Source organism: Octopus bimaculoides, chromosome 11 (assembly GCF_046866305.1).
Source record: "Octopus bimaculoides isolate indiv1 chromosome 11, ASM4686630v1, whole genome shotgun sequence".
NCBI lineage: Eukaryota > Metazoa > Mollusca > Cephalopoda > Octopoda > Octopodidae > Octopus > Octopus bimaculoides.
The window spans coordinates 62,080,057-62,097,745 of NC_142938.1; the positions used below are offsets into that span (position 1 = coordinate 62,080,057).

Genomic DNA, 17,689 nt, shown 5'->3' on the forward strand with positions numbered 1-17,689 from the left:
CTGCCATCGCGGCGAATTTCTGCACGTGGTGCCGAAATAGCTTGTGGTGTGTGCGTACGAGTAGATGTAATCGCCTTACCTCGGTTTTCCTTTCCTCGACTGCGAGTCCGTCTTGCGGTATCCGATCCTTGAAGCTTGCCCCGACCCAAAGTACACCAGGTATAGCAGCTGCTTCTCCCAAACCTTCCCAAACCTAGACCGTCGCTTAACACGTCTTGTCCTGACCGCAGCCCCGTTCGAAAAGGGCACGAACGCCGATCGAGGCTCCCTCTGCCCTTTTTCCCCTTCCGGTCGACTCGCCCTTCCGGTCAGCCTCCCCAGACACTGACGTCATACCACATTCACCTCTGGAAACATGGGTGTTTCGTTTAATATCCTTAAACAACCCTTATTCAGGGACCTTTTGAGCGGGATGGGCTACTCGACCTGAAGAAAATTCTAACAGGGTCCCCACCTGCAAGGTCATGCTCTGTTAATATTAATACGAGATCACTAAACTGCGCAAATATGGTTGTGATGCATGTGTCTGGTGTACCCTTACCAGACATGTAGTTATGATGGGTATACTGGGTTTCGTATATTTGTACTCTCACTCAGTAATGATGATGATAATAATAATAATAATAATAATAATAATAATAATAATAATAATAATAATAATAATAATAATAATAATATGCTAACTCAAGTGATATGTTAAATATATAGAGAAATCCGTTTAATAGTTCATGCCTAGCCTATTTAGGATTCTATTGAAGTTCTCAAAAAATGTAAAAAAATAAACAAAGCATTTAGGTTTGTATGGTGCGTTAAGTTGCTTTATCAGTAATCTATCACGATTAGGATGTTAATTATACATACATCGTATGTAAACTTAAATAAATAAATAAATAAATAAATAAATACATATCCACCCAACTCGAAAACATCAGCTTTTTTTTTTCCATTTCGGAAAGACATAGTTCAGAAAGCAGGAGCGGATTGCTTGACGTAAATGAATTGACCAATTATATTAATACGGAAAACGATCCTCGACTACAGTAACAGCCACTACAGACAATATAAAAGAATTTCTACACTACTTCGCATCAGAAGACTTCTGTCATTCATGAATCGTGTTTCAAACATTATATTCAGCTGAAGGATTTTTCTCTGTTCCGTTTGGTTGCGCTCACAACTGTAATCGTTTGTTTTGCCTTCTTTCCCCCTGACATACATTTCAAGGACGCAGCTACATACAATATATATACAACAATTTTTAAGACGCTGAAGTGAAGTTTGAAGGAGATTCGGCTGTTTGATCTAGCGGCTCGAACGACTACGTAGAAACACCATCAATCGCTCGCACAGTCGTGTGTGCATATTATTGGTTCTGAATAAAGGTAAGTTAGCTTTACACTAATTTTTGTTGTGATTGTTGTTTAGCACCAGATCAATCCTCTTTGAGCAAACATGAGCAAAGCCATTCCAACCGTGACATCTCCCTCCCTTTTTTTATAGCCACAGTACATAGAGCTGTATTATCTAATGTAGCACTTTCTTTTAACATTTTGCTCGTCTTTTGTTTCACATGTGATACACAGAACATATTTTTCTGGCGTCCATGCATCATATATAATACATATATCCAATTTTATTTCAACCACCAGAAATATTTTATTTCAACCAATTTTATTTCAACCACCAATTTTATTTCAACCACCAAACATCTTTGGTCTTAGGGAAAGAAAAATTTACATTTATGACACAAGGGCTTACTAAAAACCTGAAAGCAATCGTGGCTGTTTTGGACAAACTTATGAAAATGCTTTGGACAAGCAAAAGGTTAAAACGGTAGGGTTTCATATTAGGAAGATTTGGTAGCTTTAATTATTGTTGCAGTAATTGCTGTTGCTAAGCCTCAAGTCAGCACTGTTCTAGTAGAGCTTTGATCAAAAGCAATCCACTAATGACCATTCTGTTTGTTTTCAGATGTTATCAAATACTACATTACACAATGTAGTAACAGATATCATTTTAAAGTCTGTAGGGTATAACACTGTGTAACACGATTTTTGTCCTTGGGTAACAACTGTTATTTCCTATTTGCTTACCTTTAGAAAGTACGAAAAATGGCCAATATTTCCTTCAAACTGCTCTTGCTACATTTATTCAAACTCCAAAGAATCAATCTCAACACATGGTTACAATGCTTCTCCACTACTCCTGCTCATGATCAGGGATGCACATACTGTCAGCCACTAAAGGACGTGCTCAAGGAGTTAAGGTTAAACAACTAACAAACAAATCTGAGGTATTGAGCAGAATATTTGTTATAACGACATTTCTGCTTCAGCAACTCAGCGCTGAATCTGTTTGATATGTAATGGAAAATTGGCGAATTTCAAAATATTGATGTCCAGGCCACAAAAGCAAAGTTTGAAGGGAATAAAGTTTCTAGATAGAAGCAAATATGAAATAACACTAACCAAAGACAAAAAAAAGTAGAATTTGTTACACTGTAATTCAACCCTTTACATGTCCAAAACATTTTACCTGTTCAAAACACTTGTACAAGTTTGTCCTAACGTCCATGCTTGACTTTTAGTTAGCGCTTGTCTCATACATTCTGAGTAAGATAGAGCTTTCCTTTCATAAGTCGCAAGTTACTCTGGAGATGAAAAATAAAAAAGAAAAGAAAAGGGAATCTGTAGCATATACGATGCGTGGATGCCAAGGAATTATGCCCTGTGTATTAAATGTGATACACAGGACAGTCAAAGTGCTAACGAGAATTTCCTTGCATTTTCAAATAGGTCTAGCGACAACATAAAGTCTTCCGAATTGGCTTGTTATTGTTACTGTTGCTTTCGTAGGAAGTGTGAAGGTTGACTAAACAGAGTGACTGACGTACGAGCCGTCTTTATTTAGTCACGTGGTTCTAAGTTCAGAGTTCGAATTCCATTGAGAGAGACTGTGTTTTTCATACATTTGGGGTTCTCATTTACTTGCTTCAGTCATTGCACTGCCACCACGCTGGGGCACCGCCTTGAAGCATTTAGTCTTGCAAGGTGGATACATCGACCCCAGTACTTATTTTAAAATCTGGTACTTATTCTATCGGTTTTTCTTTTGAGAGAAGACGTAATCAAACCAATAACGGTTGTCAAGGGATGTGTGTGTGTAAGTGAGGGGGTGACAAACAGCAACACATACATACATACATACATACATACAATATTATATCAACTGTCAGACGAACGGCCACCTGAAACTATAAGCAACATTTCGTGAAGATTATTTTTTTAGCTTTAATAAATAGTATATTACTCTACTTTTAGTGAAGTTACATGGCTCAGTGGTTCGAGCGTCGGGATCACAATAATGAGGTAGTGAGTTGGATTCGCGGACCAGGCTATGCGTTATGTTCTTGAGCAAGACACTTTATTTCATGTTGCTCCAGACCACTCATCTGTAGAAATGAGTTACGACGTCACAGGTGTCAAGCTGCATCGACCTATGCCTTTTCTTTGGATAACATCGGTGGCGTAGAGAGGGGAGGTTAATATGCATGGGCGACTGCTGGTCTTCCATAAACAACCTTGCCCAGATTTGTGCCTCGGAGGGAAACTTTCTAGGTGCAATTCCATGGTCATTCATCTCCGAGAGGGCTCTTTACTTTACCTTTTAAATTCGAATACTATTTTTTGTACCTTGTTTTATATCAATGTGCTTACTTGCGTGTGTGTGTGTGTGTGAGTGTGTGCGCGTGTGAGTGTGTGTGTGTGTGTAATTAGTGTGTCAGGTTACTCTTGAGCGTTACTGGTACTACATAACCCAGTACAACTTGTAGCATGGTCAGGTCGTCAGTGACTAAGCAGCAGTCGACCCAACCAAGCCTGACTTGGTGAGTAGGACGCTTTTTGGACAGCCTACAGAATGAAAAACGAGACCCATCAAGGACGGATGAACTCAGGAGAGTCAACGCCCATCCGATTAAAACTACTGGAAACGAGGATGCCCCCCCCCATATATATATATATATATATATATATATATATATATGCCCACACTCACATACATGCATACATAGACTCATGTATGTGTGTACACACACATATAACACACGTACACACACACACACACACACACACATATATATATATATATATACGCACACACATATACATATATATCTGTTTAATATATTTTTATCATTTCCTTGTTTTGTTACTGTTTGTATGTGTGTGTGTGTGTGGGGGGCGTGTCTGTCTGTCTGTCTGTTTGTCTGTATGCATGCATGCATGCATGCATGCATGCATGCATGCATGTATGTATGTATGTATGTATGTATGTATGTATGTATGTATGTATGTATCTATCTATCTATCTGGTATTTTGATTTAGTGCACTGTCGTACTCTAGCAGTGCTTTTGTGCTACGTTAATCGTAGAGTGGATGAAATGTAGCCGAATGTTATGCGAACGGAGTATGGCGGAATGCTTAAGACAGTAGTGTAACTAGGAGGGGAACGAATGTGGCAGTCCACCCCCAAGCAAATCCTTTGATGGGGGCGATACTTTTGCGTTTGCTGTATAAGCCTGCAAAGGGTTGGGGCCCCGCAGGAGCGGGAATTGGAGGAAAACTCAGGAACTGCCCTAGCATGCACTCAATGTAGCTACGTCACTGTTTTAAGAAGTTTTTTTTTTTTTTTTTTTTTTGCAATCACAGGTTCGCAAATCTATATGATACCTTACGGGCAAGTATCTTTTATTACATCTTTGGACCGAATCAAGTCTTGTGAGTCAAAACTGGGAAGTAGACGAAAATTATGCTCGCCAAATGAATTATACTTGTAATTTAAAAGGCTGCCTTAATAATAATAATAATAATAATAATAATAATAATAATAATAATAATAATAATAATAATAATAATAATAATAATCTTTTCTACTCTAGGCACAAGGCCCGAAATTTTGGGGGAGGGGGCCAGTTGATTAAACCGACTCTAGTACGCAACTGGTACTTAATATATCGACCTCGAAATGATGAAAGGCAAAGTCAACTTCGGCGGAATTTGAACTCAGAACGTAAAGACGGACCAAATGCTATTAAGCATTTTTCCCGGCGTGCTAACGATTCTGTCATCTCCCCGCTATATAGTAATAATAATAATAATAATAATAATAATAATAATAATGATGATGATGATGATGATGATGATGATGATGATGATGATGATGATGATGATGATGATGATGATAATGCTTTAAAAAAAAGTAGGAAAACTCAACGACTTTACCTGTCATTTCATTTTCCTTTTATTTTTTTTCAGTTCTTGTAAAGGAGTTGTTTTATAAAACATGGAGTCATATACAGATTCGGTACTGAATGGCACAATGAATATAACTCAAAGCATCACTATTGAAGAACTCAACAGACAACAAGTTTTAGTAAGAATCCCTTCAACCATTCTAGTTATATTAACAATGATCTTTGGTTTCATTGGTAACACTTTAACAGTTTACGTTTACGGATTTCGTTTGAAATTATCGCCAACTTATTTGTTTGTCGTCATGCTGGCTTGTGCTGATTTGATAATGTGTGCCATTATAACTCCAGGTCGCATTGTCCAAAATGTTTACCCCATGATGACAACCTGGGATGCAATGTGCAAAAATCATATGTGTTTATCTGTATTTACAGGACTTTGTAACTGTGGTTTTCTTGTGGCTATTGCTATAGATAGATACAGAAAAGTATGCCAACCACTGAAACCTCAGATAACAATGACAGCTGCTAAAATCATCTGTGTCTGTATTTTTATTTTCTGTGCAATACAGGGAAGTATTGCTCTTCTTTACTATGGGAGTATAAAAAAACCGACGAAATATCCAGGAATCTATAGCTATTCTTGCTCATCCAAAAATTCAAAAAAGCCAAATTATTACCAGCTGGGATTCTTCGCTTTCTATTTGCTTGTAACCTTTTTCACTATTTTTCTTTTGATAACATTTTATTCCATTGTTTTACGTCGGATGCGAAGCGTCATCAAGACAAGCCAACCAGTCTTGACATCAGTAACTAATACTGTTAGTTTTAAATCCAAAGACGACAAGCGAAAAAGTGAAGCCATAGTGAACATTGAAAACCCTGCCGACAGTTCTACTTCCAATCAAGAAATTGAATTTGTGAACATATCAACCACAGAGAATGTATCCAACACTACTTCCTCATCCTCTGGCGTATATTCCATCGACAATGTTGCAGCTCAATCGAAAAAATCAACAGAGAAAAAGGAATTACAGAAAAAGCAATCAAATAAAACTTTACCAAGGGAGTCAAATAGTGTTAGACGTGCAAGAGAACAAGCTACCCGAGTTCAACGAACCACTGTAACAATGATGATGATTACATTCATCTTTATAGTCACCTATATACCTAGTGTGGTGGCGATGATGGCGAATGCAGTTTTGAAATCTGAAAGCTCAATGTCGGTAGCGACAGCTATTTTCTATTGGCTCGCACGACATAGTTTTTACGTCAACTCAAGTATAAATCCTATAATTTACGGTTGCAGGAATCAGAATTTTATAGACGAGGTAAAAAAATTATTTGGAATAAAACAGAAATAAAAGAGATGAACCGAACTTATATTAAGTACTGCAAAATACGGATCAAAATGAAACCTAACAATAATTTATAAATTTTATGGACAAAATTATTGCATAAATGTATATATACGAATAGTGATATTGTTCACATTAGGTTGCTACTGTTTCTATAAAATAATTATTTATTTGTTCAATAATATATTCTATCATCTTATTCCATAACCAGACCATTTCATCAGACATTTATGTGCAATTGACTAATGTATTGATACCTTTTACATGATATTTGCATACACACACACACACACACACACACACACACACACACACACACACACACACACACACACACACACACACACACACACACACACATGTATATATATCCAACTTCACAGTTCGTTGCATGAAAAGCGTAACAGGCAAAGCTCGGTGCATCAACAATACATATGTCCTGTTTAGGGTGAATGAATAAATACACTGTGCATTTTATATTGAATAATGTGTTTGTCGTTTCTATATCTGTTCACACAGATACACACACGCACACACGCACGCACACATGCACGCGCGCACACACGCACACACACACACACACACACAAACACACACACACACACAAACACACACACACGGGAATATCCAAACGCATGCAGAAACATTCAAACTCACATAGACATACACCCGTGCATACACATACACACGAGGGCGCGCACACACACATACACGATGATGGACTCTCCCGTCGTGACGATGTATGAGAGCTCAGCTTTTGCCGAACAACCTGCACAAATGATTTGCTTATAGTGATCAAATGTTTGTTCTGCACATTAGCTCTCTCTCTCCATCAAATCGACGATGTCTGAAAAGGTGCAATGTGGGCTACGCGTGTCAGATGTCAAAGTGATGGCAGAGCAACGCGAGATGAAATGTCTTGCTCAAAAACAACACATCACCCGGTCTAGGAATTGCGCTCACGATCTAGCGATCATGAGCGCAACACCCTACCCGCTAGGCCGTGCGCCGTCACATAGCCCCCCCCCACACGTATATATGTACGACGGTTTTTTTTCAGTTACGTCTACCAAATTGCTCTCACAAGGTCGGCTGGAGGTGATGCGCAGTGAGACTGAACCCGGAACCATGTGGTTGAGAAGCAAATTTCTTACCACACAGGCACACCTGCGCCTATGTATAAATTATAGATTATATTATTTTATATATTTTATTATGTTATATTATATTATAATATATTATATAATACCCGGCATTACTCGGATTAAAGAACTTTTGGCTGACCTTGACATTGTAGATAAATTTGACACTTTCCTTCCACGCATGGTTATGTATGTATACAGAAATACACGGGTGCAGAAAATAGTAAACAATGAAAATAGCTTGGTAACGGAAATTATATTTCTTAATACGACGGGCAGAAAGTAAATAAGAAATTTTTACGGAAAATAAAGAATTGTACAGATTGAAGCGAAATTTGTCATTCAATGAACCAAAGAACCGATATTGAAGGAACCAGAAAAAACTGTCAACAACAGGAAAAACACAAAACCGTTGCAAAAGTAAATAACAAATTTTTAGGGAAATTAATAAAGTGTACGGATTTAAGTGAAAATTTTAAGTTAGATCAGTAAATTATGAACTTATTTTTATCAGTAATTCTGTCAACAAGAAAAAAGCACAAAACGCTGCAAAAGTAAATAGTTAGATTTGTGTGTGAGTGCAATTGTGTGAGTGCAATTGTGTGAGTGCAGTCTGCCTGGTGTCTATAAGCCAGAAGTAACTTGCTGTTTACTGTACTAAAACTGAAAATAATATCGAGTCTAAGAGACTGAGAGGAAGATAGAGATAAATAGATATAGATAGATAGAAAGATAAACAGATAGAGATAGAAAGAGAGATATAGTTAGATGTAAATAAAGAGATATAGATAGACAGACAGAAAGTTTTATCGATTTTTACAGTTCCAGTCATGGATTGGATCTGTAGTCTTCGAATTAGCTTTCTCCTTTCTGGTTTGGAGAAGCCTAATTTCTCAAGACTGGTATTTAGGCATATCCCATGAATAGCGGTATAAATGAATGCATCTGGCTAAGTGGTTAGGATATTCAGCCCACGATCGAAAGGAAATGAGTTGAATACCTACCGGCGCGCTGTGTTCTTTAGCAAGATACTTTTCGTCAAAAGTTTTTCAAAATTTTCCTCAAAAATTTTTGAAAAGTTTTTCAAAATTTTCATCAAAAGTTTTTGAAAAGTTTTTCAAAATTCTGGTCAAAACTATTGAAAAGTTTTTCAAAATATTCGTCAAAAAGTTTTGGGAAAATTTCAAAATTTCCGTCAAAAAGTTTTGGGAAAATTTCAAAATTTCCGTCAAAATTTTTGAAATGTTTTTCAAAATTTTCGTCAAAACTTTTGAAATGTTTTTCAAAATTTTCATCAAAACTTTTGAAAAGTTTGTCAAAATTTTCGTCAAAACTTTTGAAATGTTTTTCAAAATTAACGTCAAAAATTTTGAAAAGTTTTTCAAAATTTTAATCAAAACTTCTTGAAAAGATTTTCAAAATTTTGGTCAAAACTTTTGAAAAGTTTTTCAAAATTTAACTCAAAACTTTTTGAAAAGTTTTTCAAAATTTTCGTCAAAACATGAAAAGTTTTTCAAAATTTTATTTTCGTCAAAAGTTTTCAGGGAAGTTGCTGCTAAATCATCGGGATTTTCCAAGTTGCATCGAAATCCTCAGAACATTCAAGGAAATAATAGGAATTTTCTAAGTTACTCCCAAATCCTCGGAATTTCCAGGAGTTTGCTCCTAAATTCTCGGAATTATCCAGGAAGTTGCTCCCAAATCAACGGTACTTTCTAGGAAGTTACTCCTAAACCCTCGGATCTTCCCAGGAAGTTACTCCTAAATACTCGGATCTATCCAGGAAGTTACTTCTAAACCCTCGGAAATTTCCAGGCAGTTGCTCCTATATACTCGGAACTTTCCAGGAAGTTGCTCCTAATTCTTCGAAACTTTACAGGAATTTACTCCTAAATCCTCTGAATTTTCCAGGATGTTTCTCCTAAATCCTCGGAATTTCCAGGAAGTTGCACCTAAATACACAGAACTTCCAGGAAGAGGCTCATAATCCTCGGAATTTTCCAGGAAGATGCTCCTAAAACTTTGCAAATTTCCAGGAAATTGCTATTAAAACCTTGCAACTTTCCCGGAAGTTGCTCCCAAATCATCGGAACTTTCTAGGAAGTTGCTATGAAATCCCCGGAACTTTCCAGGAAGTTACTCTTAAATCCTTAGAACTTTCTAGGAAACCACGGAGTTTTCCAAGAAGTTCCTCCTAAGCCCTCGGAAATTTTCAGGAATTTGCTCTTAAATCCTCTTAAATTTCCAGGTAATTGCTCCTAAATCCACGAAACTTTCCAGGAAGTTGCTCCTAAATCCTCGGAACTTTCCAGGAAGTTGCTCATAAATCCTCGTAACTTTCCAGGAAGTTGCCCCCAAATCCTAGGAACTTTCAAGAAAATCATCGAAATTTTTCAGGAAGTTGTTCGTACATACACGGAAAATTCCTGGAAGTTGCTCCCAAATCCTCGGAACTTTTCAGGAAGTTGCTCCTAAACACTCGGAACTTTCCAGGATGTTGCTTTTAAATACTCGAAATTTCCCAGATAATTGGCCCTAAATCCTCGGAACTTTACTGGAAGTTGCTCCTAAAACCTCCCAACTTCCGAAGAAGTTCCTCCTAAATCCGCGGATCTATTTAGGAAGTTACTTCTAAACACTTTGAACTTTCCAGGCAGTTGCTCCTAAATCCTCGGAACTTTCCAGGTAAAGCTCGGAATTTTCAAGGAAGATTCCCTAAATCCTCGGAACATCCCAGGAAGTTGCTCCTAAAACCTCGGAACTTTCCAGTAAAACCTAGGAATTTCCACGAAGTGGCTCCTAAATACTCGGAACTTTGCAGGAAGATGCACTAAAACCTCGGAACATTCCAGGCAGTTGCTCTTAAATCCTCAGAACTTTCCAGGAAGTTGCTATGAAATCCTAGGAACATTCCAAAAAATTACTCCTTTTCCTTGGAAATTTCAAGGAAATCCTCGGAGTTTTCCAGGAAGTTGCTCCTAATTCATCGGAACTTACGTACTTGCATATGTAAGTGCGTACGTTCATACGTACATGCGTACGTGCTTACGTACGTGCATACGTACGCTTGAAGTAAGCGGTTCGGCAAAGCAGAGCGATAAAATGCACAATCCCACCCATAACTTAGCAGTTCTGCATTGGAGATCGATAAAATGCCTCCCTAATTAGCGGTTGAGCAATTCAGATCGATAAAATGCTCCCCTCTGAAAATTATCGGTTCGGCCATGGCGATTGATACAATGCCCCCGCATAACTTAGCGGTTCAGCAATGGAGATCGATAAAATGGACCCACCCGATACTTTCTGGAAAGTTCTGAGGACTTAGGAGCAACTTCATAGAAAATTCTGATGATTTCCTGGAAAATTCTGGGGATTTCCTGGAAAGTTCCGAGGATTTAGGAGCAACTTCCTGGAAAGTTCTGATGATTTCCTGGAAAATTCCGACGATTGAGGTACAACTTCCAAGAAAGATCCGAGGGGTTACGAGCAACATCCTGGAAAATTCCGAGGATTTATTGGAAAGTTTCGAGGATTGAGGAGCAACTTCCTAGAAAGTTCCGACGATTTAGGAGGAACTTGCTGGAAAATTCCGAGGGTGTCCTGGAAAGTTCCCAGGAATTTTGGAGCAAAATGCTGGAAAGTTCTGAGGATTTAGGAGCAACTTCCCGAAAGTTCCAAGCGTTTAGGAGAAACTTCCTATAAAATTCCGATGATGTCCTGGTAAGTTCCGAGGATGTAGGAGCAAATTCCTGGAAAATTTCGAGGATTTTCCTGGAAACTTACGAGGATTTTCCTGGAATTTTCGGGGGAATTTCTGGAAAATTCCGACTATTTCCTGGAAAGTTCAGGGGATTACCTGGGAAGTTCCGAGGATTTAAGACCAACTTCATGGAACTTCCGGGGGTCCTGGAAAGTTCCGAGGATTTCCCTGGAAAGTTCCGAGGGGAAAAATTTCATAACTGGGGTCCGGAACTTATGATCCTTACGCAAGTGACCTTATATTATCACACATCACTTGTTACGTGTTCATGAATTAGTTTGATAGTTAAGCTCTGATTGGCTGTATGCAAATGTTTTCATAACTGGGTTCCGGAACTCACGTGGGAAAAAATTTCGTATCCGGGAATCAAAATCACAATCTTACGATCCTTACCCAAGTGACCTTATATTATCACCCATTACTTGTTACGTGCTCATGAATTAGTTTGATAGTTGAGCTCTGATTGGCTGTATGCAAATTTCATGGAAAGTTCCTAGGATGAGAAATGTCCACGTAACTTGACGGTTCGGCAATGGAAATCGATAGAATGTCCCCGTAATATAGCTGTTCGGCAATGGAGATCGATTAAATGTCCCCGTAACCTAGCGATTCGACAATGGAGTTCGATAAAATGTCCCCGTAACTTAGCGGTTCGGGAATGGAGGTCGTTAAAATGTCCTCGTAAATTAGCGGTTCGGCAATGGAGTATATATATATATATATATATATATATATATATATATATATATATATATATATATATATATATATATATATATATATGTTGATTCTCTTATTATCCTTCTTAAACTAGTGGCATTGGATAAAAATAGAATTAATGGTACCTTTGTAAATTAATTCTATATTGTTACGAACTCCCGCACGCGAATCACCTCAAACAAAGAGAAAACTCTCGCGCGCGCGAACGTCGACGCTCAATGAGTCGGGATGTTCGCCACGACCAAGCCCAGCCGGTGCACGTAACGAAGACAACAGGAAAAAGGAGGAAGGAATAACACGGAGACCATACGTTGCGTAGTGAAACTAACTTTTTCTTTTTACATGATCAAAACAATACATCATCAATACAAAACAGCATAACAGTAATTCTGAAATTAACATGTGACATTTAACAATAGCGTTTCCAATCAGAGTTCATATATCAAGTCAATTAAAAGTTCTTTCACTTCGTTGTTTTTCTTTTCTTTTCTGCCATTTAACAAGAGTTAGCACAGTTCTTTCTTTTCTTTTAAAACATGTAACGACAAGCACATTTTTCTTTGAAGAATATTTACACAAACCTTTACCGCAAGAATTTCCTTTCCTTCAAAACTCCCACTACAATCCACAAGAAGTGACCAACATAGTAGTCTACTACAATCTTTTGGCTGCCACAATAGTCCCATCTCTCTGCCCCTCTCTCTCGTTGCTTCAGTCCCTATCTGCTGACTGGTACTTTCTCACCATAGGCTCTCTCTCTCTCAGCCTCTTTCTGTCAGCCTCTCTGTTCATCTTGCTGACCGCTGCTGTCACATACTCGTTCTTCACTGGCCCGCGTTCTTCATCCAACTCCGTCAACCAACTGCTCAATGCCAACTATCGCTCCCGTATTTATGAGAGATACCGTACCCAGCAGTCCTACGTTACCCCCTCCACAGTTGGGTCAGTTTAGTACAGTTCCTTAACTTGTTTTTCTGAACTTTCGGTGACCGGAAAGGGTCACCGATCACTCCTACGCTAAAAATAACTGTACTTGTTCACAGGACAAAGGAAATACCATTATCCTCAACAACCAGAATACGGTTTCAAACCCAGCTCGGGAAATAGGGATATAACATTAATTTGTTTTTCGGTGGTCGCATCACTACCCCTTCCCTAGTTCTTTGTCGTCCCGACAAAAGTAAACAACGTTTTCCAAACTCCTAAATCGATGCTTCTTCTCGGTGCGTAGGGACTTAGACTCGTCTGCATTTCTCCATGCCCTCAATTTCCCGGACCAGCAAAAGTTGGCCCTCTGATCAACTTGTTGTCAGCTTGCGGTTCTCTCTCTCTGACTCTCTTAGCAAGTGGATCCAACCCCTGCAGGCGTGCTCCAGCTGAACTGGTCAGACCCATGGTACTTCCACAGACGGTTTGCGTGTACAATTTTCGGAGAAGTTCTCCTGCCTCCTCGAATCCGGTATGTCACATCGGACAGGCGATCCATCACCGTATAAGGCCCTTCCCATAGACTCTGCAACTTCGGTGACTGCCCTCTTTTCCGCCTGGGGTTATGAAACCACACTTCATCACCCTCCTTAAAATCGACTTCACTAGCCCTGGGTCGTGCCGACGCTTCATTACTTCACCTGAAAACTTCAGGGCTTCTCTAACTTGCTGGTGTACCTCAGTCAGACTTTCCTGCAGATACTTCACATAGCTGGAGGTTTCCCTGGGCAGTTCCTCCCCTGGTGGTCTTCCCATTAACAGATCAACCTGTAGCCTTACTTCATGGCCCAACATCAACTTCGCAGGTGAGTAGCCAGTGGTCTCGTGTGTCGCCGATCGATATGCGAGCGATAGCGCAGGTAGCTTCAGATCCCATTCCATCTGTCCTTCTACACTATATTTAGCCAGTTCCTGTTCCAGTGTCTAGTTAAACTTCTCCACCATCCCGTCCGATTGTGGTCTCATTGGGGGTTGTCCCGGTTTTCTTTATCCCCAACAGCTTACAGCACTCCTGTAACACAGCCGATTCAAAGCTCCTACCTTGATCGGAATGTAACTCCTGGGGCACCCCGAACCGGCAGAAGAACTGATCTACCAATACCTGCGCGACCGTTGTAGCTTCCATATCACGGATGGCATAGGCCTCAGGCCACTTCGTGAAGTAGTCCATGGTCACACATATGTACTTGTTTCCTCTTTCCGTGAGTGGCAACGGCCCAGCAATATCCGCAGCTACCCTTTCCATGGGTACACCCACTTGGTATAACTGCAGAAGGGCACAACCCCGCTTCTTCGGTCCCTTCTTGGCGCAACGCACATCACAATAACGACACCATTCCTGGACGTCCTGGCGCATGCCCGTCCAATAGAATCTATGCCGCAGTCGATTCAAGGTTTTCTTCACCCCCAGATGTCCACTGGTAATCTGGTTATGGGCTTCTTCCAACAGCTCAGGCCTCATCTTCTTGGGTATCACCAACTGCCAATACTTATTAAGGCCATCTGGTGTCTCCCATCGCCTCTCGAGCAGCCCATCGTTCAAACGAAGAAGGTCCCACTGGCCCCAATAGCTTTTAGTTTCAGGGCTGGACCTGGATATATCCTCCCAAGATGGTCTCGCTGATCCCTGCTGCAGCCACTCTACCACTGGCCCTAAGTCGGCATCTTCCATCTGCCTCTTTTGCACTTCTCCGGTGGCCACTGATCCAGTCACCGTGGTACGTCTACACTTTTTACTGTGCTCTTCTCTTCCACCCACTCGTGTGCTGTCAATCACAGACCCTGCACGCCGTCTCGAGTGTGGGGCTCCTTTGGAACGTCTGGCTGGTGGTTGCCCCTTAAAACCAGCTCTTCTTAGTTTTCCGACTCTTTATTTCTTGTTGAGCAGTCATAACTCATGTGTCCCTTTTTCTTGCAACACCTACATTCGCCCTTGAAAACAGATCCTGCTCTATCGTTCTGTTTCTTCTCTTGCCGCCAACTGTAGCAGTCCCGCCGCCTGTGTCCACATTTCCCACAGTGCCAACAACACACACCAGTCATCTCTTCCTTCCGCTCACAAAGTTTTCGACTATTTCCAAGTCCTTCAACTTCACGGACTGTTCCTCTCCTTGCCTTGAATCCGGAGCTGCAACTCACCCGGAAATTTCAGGTGCTAGTTTTGACGTAGGACTCGAACTCCAGAGCCCTAGCCAACGCCTCCTGCATCGTACCTGGCCGTGTCTGTTTCACCTGGACCTTCAGATCTACATTGTCCAGCGCATCGATGAACTGTTCCTTTAGAAGAAGAGATAAGAGTTCGGGGGTAGCTGTAGGGTATGCCTTGTGTACCGTGCTTTCCAAATCATGGGCAAGCTGCTGTAGAGGCTCCCCTCGAGCTCTAACACGGGTGCGGAAACGTGCCCTGTACATTTCACTCTGGCACATAGTTCCATATTTCCTGTTGAGAACTTCAACGAGCGCCGAGTATCGACCCCTGTCTGCTTTCGACAGCTGGCCCAGCACCTCCAGTGCAGGACCCTTCAGACTAGTGGCAAGCTGAATGGCTCTTTGACCCTCGTCCCAATCGTTTTGGTCAGCTAACATTTCGAACTGGATCCGGTAAGCTTCCCACGACACCTTGCCATCGAACTCCTGTGGCTTCTTCCTAACGGGGACCACACTGCTGCTTTGAACTCCAGGAGAACCGCGTTCAGACATCGGAGCATCACGAGATGACGCAGCAACAGCAACTTCTTCAGGTTCAGCAACCTCAGGCTCGGCAGCACAAAGGAAGGAAGGAAGGAAGGAAGGAAGGAAGGAAGAAAGAAAGAAAGAAAGAAAGAAAGGAAGGAAGGAAGGAAGGAAGGAAGGAAGAAAGGAAGAAAGAAAGGAAGGAAGAAAGAAAGAAAGGAAGGAAGGAATTAAGGAAGAAAGAAAGAAACAAAGAAAGAAGGAAAGAAAGTAAGAAAAAGAAAGAAAGAAAAAAGGACGGAAGGAAGGAAGGAAGAAAGAAAGGAAAGAAGAAAGGAAGAAAGAAAGAAAGGAAAAAAGAAAGGAAGAAAGAAATAAATAAATAAAGGAATAAAGAAGGAAAGAAAGGAAGGAAGGAATTAAGAAAGAAAGAAAGAAAGAAAGGAAGGAAGGAAGGAAGAAAGAAAGAATGGAAAGAAGAAAGAAAGGAAGGAAGAAAGAAAGAAAGAAAGAAAAAAAGAAAGGAAGGAACTTAGTAAGAAAGAAAGAAAGAAAGAAAGAAAAAGAAAGAAAGAAAAAAAATAAGGAAGGAAGAAAGAAAGAAAGGAAGAAAGAAAGAAAGAAATAAGGAAAGAAAGAAAGAAAAAGAAAGAAACAAAAAAGGAAGAAAGGAAGGAAGGAAGAAAGAAAGGAAGGACGGAAGGAAGGAAGGAAGGAAGAAAGAAAGGAAGGAAGAAAGGAACAAACAAAGAAAGGAAGAAAGGAACAAACAAAGAAAGGAAGAAAGAAAGGAAGGAAGAAAGAAAGAAAGGAAGGAAGAAACAAACAAACAAAGGAAGGAAGGAAGAAAGGAAGGAAGAAAGAATGGAAGGAAGAAAGAAAGGAAGGAAGGAAGAAAGAAAGAAAGAAAGAAAGGAAGGAAGAAAGAAAGAAAGAAAGAAAGGAAGAAAGGAAGGAAGGAAGAAAGAATGGAAGGAAGGAAGGAAGGAGGAAAGGAAGGAAGGAAGGAAGGAAGAAAGAAAGGAAGGAAGGAATAAAGGAAGGAAGAAAGGAAGGAAGGAAGAAAGAAAGAAAGAAAGGAAGGAAGGAAGAAAGGAAGGAAGAAAGAATGGAAGGAAGAAAGAAAGGAAGGAAGGAAGAAAGAAAGAAAGAAAGAAAGGAAGGAAGAAAGAAAGAAAGAAAGAAAGGAAGAAAGGAAGGAAGGAAGAAAGAATGGAAGGAAGGAAGGAAGGAGGAAAGGAAGGAAGGAAGGAAGGAAGAAAGAAAGGAAGGAAGGACGGAAAGAAGGAAGGAAGGAAGAAAGAAAGGAAGTAAGAAAGGAAGAAAGAATGAAAGGAAGGAAGAAAGGAAGGAAGAAAGAAAGAAAAAAGAAAGGAAGGAAGGAAGGAAGAAAGAAAGAAAGAAAGGAAGGAAAGAAGGAAGGAAGAGAGGAACGAAAAAAGAAAGAAAGAAAGGAAGAAACGCAGAAAGGAAAGAAGAAAGGAAGGAAGAAAGGAAGAAAGAACGACAGGAAAAAAGGAAGAAAGAAGGGAAAGAATGAAGAAAGAAAGAAAGAAAGGAACGAACGAACAAACGAACGAAAGAAAGGAAGTTAGAAAGGAAGAATGAATGAAAGGAAGGAAGAAAGAAACAAAAAAGAAAGGAAGGAAGAAAGGAAGAAAGTAAGAAAGAAAGGAAGCAAAGAAGGAAGTGAGAAAGAAAGGAAGGGAGAAAAGAAAGGAAGGGAGAAAACAAATAATGGAAGGAAGGCAGAAAGGAAGGAAGAAAGGAAGGAGGAAAGAAAGAAAGAAAGGAAGG

General features: G+C 40.0%; 2 protein-coding genes across 2 annotated transcripts; one reads left to right on the plus strand and one right to left on the minus strand.

The window, feature by feature from the left end:
* Positions 1-945: 945 nt before the first annotated feature.
* On the plus strand, positions 946-7,097 carry LOC106879598 (uncharacterized). Its single transcript, XM_014929239.3, has 2 exons — positions 946-1,382; positions 5,317-7,097. Exon 2 carries the CDS (start codon positions 5,345-5,347, stop codon positions 6,614-6,616), a length of 1,272 nt encoding a protein of 423 aa, XP_014784725.1. The 5' UTR covers positions 946-1,382; positions 5,317-5,344; the 3' UTR covers positions 6,617-7,097.
* A 7,262-nt stretch (positions 7,098-14,359) lies between these two features.
* On the minus strand, positions 14,360-17,681 carry LOC149133371 (uncharacterized). The gene has a single exon (XM_089360203.1). The coding sequence runs from the start codon at positions 15,917-15,919 to the stop codon at positions 15,368-15,370; it is 552 nt and encodes a 183-aa protein (XP_089216329.1). The 5' UTR covers positions 15,920-17,681; the 3' UTR covers positions 14,360-15,367.
* Between the last annotated feature and the right edge of the window lie 8 nt (positions 17,682-17,689).

Bases quoted from the DNA above. Each gene is read 5' to 3' on its own strand.
- LOC149133371 (XM_089360203.1), bottom strand. From the start codon at position 15,919: ATGTCTGAACGCGGTTCTCCTGGAGTTCAAAGCAGCAGTGTGGTCCCC.
- LOC106879598 (XM_014929239.3), top strand. From the start codon at position 5,345: ATGGAGTCATATACAGATTCGGTACTGAATGGCACAATGAATATAACT.